Source organism: Halyomorpha halys, unplaced genomic scaffold (assembly GCF_000696795.3).
Source record: "Halyomorpha halys isolate HHAL.00 unplaced genomic scaffold, Hhal_1.1 Scaffold287.1, whole genome shotgun sequence".
In the NCBI taxonomy this organism is placed as follows: Eukaryota; Metazoa; Arthropoda; class Insecta; order Hemiptera; family Pentatomidae; genus Halyomorpha; species Halyomorpha halys.
Genome location: NW_027111053.1, coordinates 1,297,911 through 1,302,799, shown reverse-complemented (window position 1 = coordinate 1,302,799; position 4,889 = coordinate 1,297,911). Strand labels below are relative to the sequence as shown.

At 37.1% G+C, this 4,889-nt stretch overlaps 1 protein-coding gene across 1 annotated transcript; it reads left to right on the top strand.

Annotated features, from left to right (window-relative positions):
* Window positions 1–2,139: 2,139 nt before the first annotated feature.
* LOC136796189 (uncharacterized) lies at window positions 2,140–2,844 on the top strand. The gene has a single exon (XM_067049147.1). The coding sequence runs from the start codon at window positions 2,140–2,142 to the stop codon at window positions 2,842–2,844; it is 705 nt and encodes a 234-aa protein (XP_066905248.1).
* Window positions 2,845–4,889: the final 2,045 nt, after the last annotated feature.

Here is a 4,889-nt window from a genome sequence, read left to right as displayed (position 1 = left end):
ATCTATTTCATCTATAGCCCACCGGGAAACAAGCTGTCTCTTGAAGATCTTTTGGAAGGCTGGGATGACCACTCATTACTGATGGAAGACGTTAATGTTAAATAACTCATGGATTTGGGGTTATAAAACGAATAATCAGGAAGGTGATGTTGTTGAAGATTTTATCTATTCGGGACAATGTGATTTCATACATAATGTGCAGAAGCAACCAACATTTCTCTCCTATAAAGGTGACCAGATGCATCCTGACATTGTTCTCTGCCATACATCACTTACGCGGAAAATTAAACAAGATCTCATTTTACCTCCAGGTGGGGCTGGTCACAAAATCCTAATTATAGAAGCTGAAAGTCGAACATTACGCACTGAACACAGGGAATCTCGTTTTCCTCCTTGGAATCTGAAAATAGCAAGATGGGAAGATTACAGGAGAGATACGAACATCATGATAAAGAAGGACATTCTGTGCCCAAATGTAGATCAAATTGCCCAAACTTTAACAAAAATAATACTGAAATGTGCCTTCCCGAAGTATTCATGGTGTACAAGTTCGAAGATTTAAACCTTACTGGAATAAAAAAGTTGAAGGAAAAGTTAAAGGAGGAAAAAGACGAAGCTCGTTGCCGTGCAGAGAGAACAGGGCTAAGGTCAGATATGGTGGTACTATGAAAGACAAGTGCCCAATTAAGACATGCCATTATCTGTTCCAAAAGACAGACGTATAATAATTTTCTGAAGGGATTGAAAGGATGGAAAGAAGGCTAACGCTTTTATTTCGAGGAGATACGGAGAGAAAATAATATAAAATGAGTCTATTAAAATAGGGAACAAGTTAGTTACTACCGAGAAGGATATAACTGAAGTGTTTTGCAAGATTAGCAATGTTACTCTCCCAGAAAAGATTAAAAACCAAGACTTATTAGAAAATCCGGGTTGCTTAAATTTAGATGATAGCATGCTTTTCTGTTCACCCTTTTCAAAATTGGAAATGGATGTTACCCTGAGCAAACTAAAAAGGGGGAAGAGTGCTGGTCCAGACGGTCTATTGCCTGAATTCTCGAAAAACTTGTGAGAGAAAGCTAAAGACATCCTTTCCAGATTTATATATTTTACGCGGAAAAGCTATGTTCCAGATCAATGGAAGAAAGCAGAGGTACTACCAATCTTAAAAAAATGGAAAACCAGCTGACGATATCAACGGTTACAGGCCTATCTCTCTCACGAGCACACTCTGTAAACTTGTTGAACGAATGGTTATATCGCGTCTACAAGAATATCTTGAGCCAAAAAACTTCTTTCAGACAGACAGGCGGGTTTCTGGAAGACAAGAAACACGGTTGAGCAGGTCATCAGATTCTCTCAGAAAGTGAAAGATGGCTTCCAAAGAAGACAACAAACACTTGCAGTGCTTATTGACTTCCAAGCTACTTTCGACTGCGTATGGAGGAAAAAACTTATTATTAAGTTGAAAGGTATGGGTATAGGTGGACATCTCCTCTCATTGATTCGATCTTTCCTGGGACAGAGATTTAGGTCCGCAAGGTCCGTTATGGTAGTTCAGTGTCCAGTTATCGGCAAACCAAACAAGGTGTACCACAGGGCTCAGTCCTAAGTCCTTATTTATTCAACATTATGATTAATGATCTGGTTGAGAGGATAATGATTAATCACCCTGGGGTCCTAGCACTTCTTTTTGCGGATGATCTGACTATCTGGGGAACAAGTTCTAGTATGGGTGGTCTGGAGGAAACTCTAAATAAAGTCATGAACAAGCTACACGACTGGGTGAAAGAAAATGGAATGACAGTTAATAAACGAAAAACTGTGTTTCAAGTGAAGAACTAACCAGAACTGATAAAGCAAGCTATTTAGGGATCACGCTGGACTCTAAGCTGACCTGGCTAAAACAAATCCATAAAGAAACTCAGAAAAGACAATCAAAATTGAAGCTGATGAAAAGGCTATCAAGGACTAAATGGAAAGCGTCCCAAGACGTACTTAGTACGGCCTACAAATCATACGTACAGACTAATCTGGAGTATGGAGCTGAACTTTTAATAACCTCCTCCAAATCAGCGTTAGAAAAGTTAGACAAAGTTCAAACTCACTGGCGGTGTGAAATCGACTCCCATCACAGCTATGGAACTCCAAGCAGGTCTTGAACCACTACAGGATAGGAGGGAGAAATATGCTCTGTGTCTTTATGAAAAGCTTATTCGACGAGAGGAACACTGGTTGGGTTATCGTGAAGCGAATGAACAACTGAGCTCCAATCGCACTTTTCTTTCAAAAGCTGAGGAAATGCTTCACCAGATAGACCTACCAACTGAGGAAAGGCAGAATATAAGCATCTCCTACACGCCAAAGAACAATTACACTGAAGTCTACGGGCTACTCAAACTGGCATGTGGTCGGATCAAGAAAGATTGCCCTGAACTCGAGCTTAGAGCTGCTGCACTAAAAACAATTTATGAACTATACTCCATAGAGCAATGGCTACACATTTATACCGATGGGTCTGCGTCCGGTCTTAACAAGGGAGCTGGAGCAGGTGTATACTCAATCAACTTTCAACTATCATTTACCGTTGGAGCTGGATGTGATAATTATGATGCAGAAATGCAGGCTATCTGTTTCGCGATGGAAGCTACTATTGAATGCAAGAACAACATTGTAATTTTCAGTGACTTCCATGCCGTAATACACAAATTAACAACACCAGGTGCCGCAGGGTCACCCACGGAAGAAAAGTGCAGAAACATGACTGCTATCATGAAGAAAAGAGGAAGGCTTATAGCTCTGCAGTGGAAACCAGGCCATGTCGGTATAAATGGTAATGAGTAAGCTGACAAGTTGGCTAAGCTCGGTTGTGCAGAGAACCAGCCTGTTCTACCACTTTCCTACAGAACAGTAAAATCAATGATAAGCTCTTATTGTAAGGACAGAACAAGCGCTAGACACAAAGCTCAAGTGGAAGGAAAGATGTTCGAGAGCCTACTACAGGATAAACGAATCCTCGGCTATCTTAGTAGAGCCGAGAGAGTGGCTTGTTTTCGTCTAGTAACAGGACATGATCTGTTCCAAAAACACCTTCATCGAATTGGCATCGTAGATTCCCCGAAATATCCTCTATCCAACATGGGAGACATGGATGAAAGGGAAAAAAATTCCTATGTTTAAATATCCCCAACTGGTCTTCTGTCTTTTGTAGATGATCTGGACCTTTCCCTTTTAGACTGCATCCAGCCTTTTCATAATCAAGATTATGATATTTACCAAAACACTCTTTGAAGTTAATATGAACATTTGAATTAACAGAATGTTTAACAATATCTGTTCCGGGTAACCTACGGCAACTGAAAGATTCCAATTCAATGGGCTGCCATAATGTAGGCAATACTAGCGCCCATGTGGCCAACAGTCAAAACTCATTTTCTCCAGCGTCTCTCTGGTGAGAAAAAGTTACCCAGGTTGAGGGAGAGAGCCTTCTTGTCTACAGCCAGAAGCAGTCCATCTTTTCTTTTTGTTCACTCATTAGTAATATCTACCATGAGTAGATTTAGTAGAAGAAAGCATGAAGTAAGACAACCTGGCAATAATTAACATCCACATAATCATCAACCACCTCAATTTTATATCTACAATTTCCATAGCCCGGTCATTCAAAATTTATTAACCCATCTAATCATAAATGTTTCTTTCGGCCACCCCTACACCACTTGTAATTTAAATAATAGAATTTTATTATCATTTAATCAAGTCTTATTTTTCAATTATACAGTCCACTCAAACCCAATCAGCCAACCAAAAGTGAAGTATGGCATTAAGGTGAAGGCATACTTCATACATAATGGTCCTCCGAGTCGGATATTTCTAAAATTCTAATAATTTTTCAAGTTCAAATTAGTGTTCACACATAAGGTCCCTGCCAGACCTAACAATTTATAAAATTACAAATCATTGTTCAATTAATTTCTAATATAGTTCAGTGAAATAGCATAGTAATTTATTGTTCTCACCTGAACTAAGTAAAAGGTCAATTCAGCTGTGTTGGTGATGTTCCATTCTTACAATTTAATTACATCCATACTGTATGTTTTAATTATAATTTAATGTTAATATAGGAAGAAAATTACTTGCTATAAAATAGCGCAGAATATAAATTCATACCATGTCAGTTAAATTATGATTCATTATAACCCTTATTTCTTCATTATCACGATTTACAATCCATAACCTCTTATGAATCTTAAATTCAATAATTTAGGATAAATTTCTGAAATATATTTCGTATATTTTCTATTGCTATTTCATTTATGTATGTTTTCAAAGTGTAACATTCTTAATGCACAGATAGCTAACTAATTTTAAAGAATTCTTTTAATCTTTCAATCTATTGCCAATTTAAAATGTATTAATGCATAGTTTAATTAATTTGTCATAGGTTAATTTATTCAATTTCAAGTATATTCAAATTAATTTTGTTCATTTCACATGCAACATTACCTAACCTCACAGTGATAAAGGATAAGCTTTATAAAACACTCACTTTTATTTCTCACAATTTTATTTTATTATTTCCATAGCAATCATTGATAAGTCTGATTAAACAGTTGTTAATTAAAGTAAAGCCTTAACGTTAGATAAGGTACAAACAACCGTTTACCTATTACCTTGAATTCACTTTAATCATATATGTTTTCTTGTTTCATCTCTTATTTACAGCAATATAGACATTAATTCACCACATTCCTTCTAAAATTGTCACGTTTGAGAGAATATCCACTGGTGATAAAAAGTTTTCTAACATATTGTAAGATAAATGAGGAGAAGACGGTTGGGGGTGCGGTCAATGAAAAACACAAATAAGTATGATTAACTTATTTTAA

Excerpts from the sequence above, each read along its gene's own strand:
- LOC136796189 (XM_067049147.1), top strand. The coding sequence starts at position 2,140 with ATGGAACTCCAAGCAGGTCTTGAACCACTACAGGATAGGAGGGAGAAA.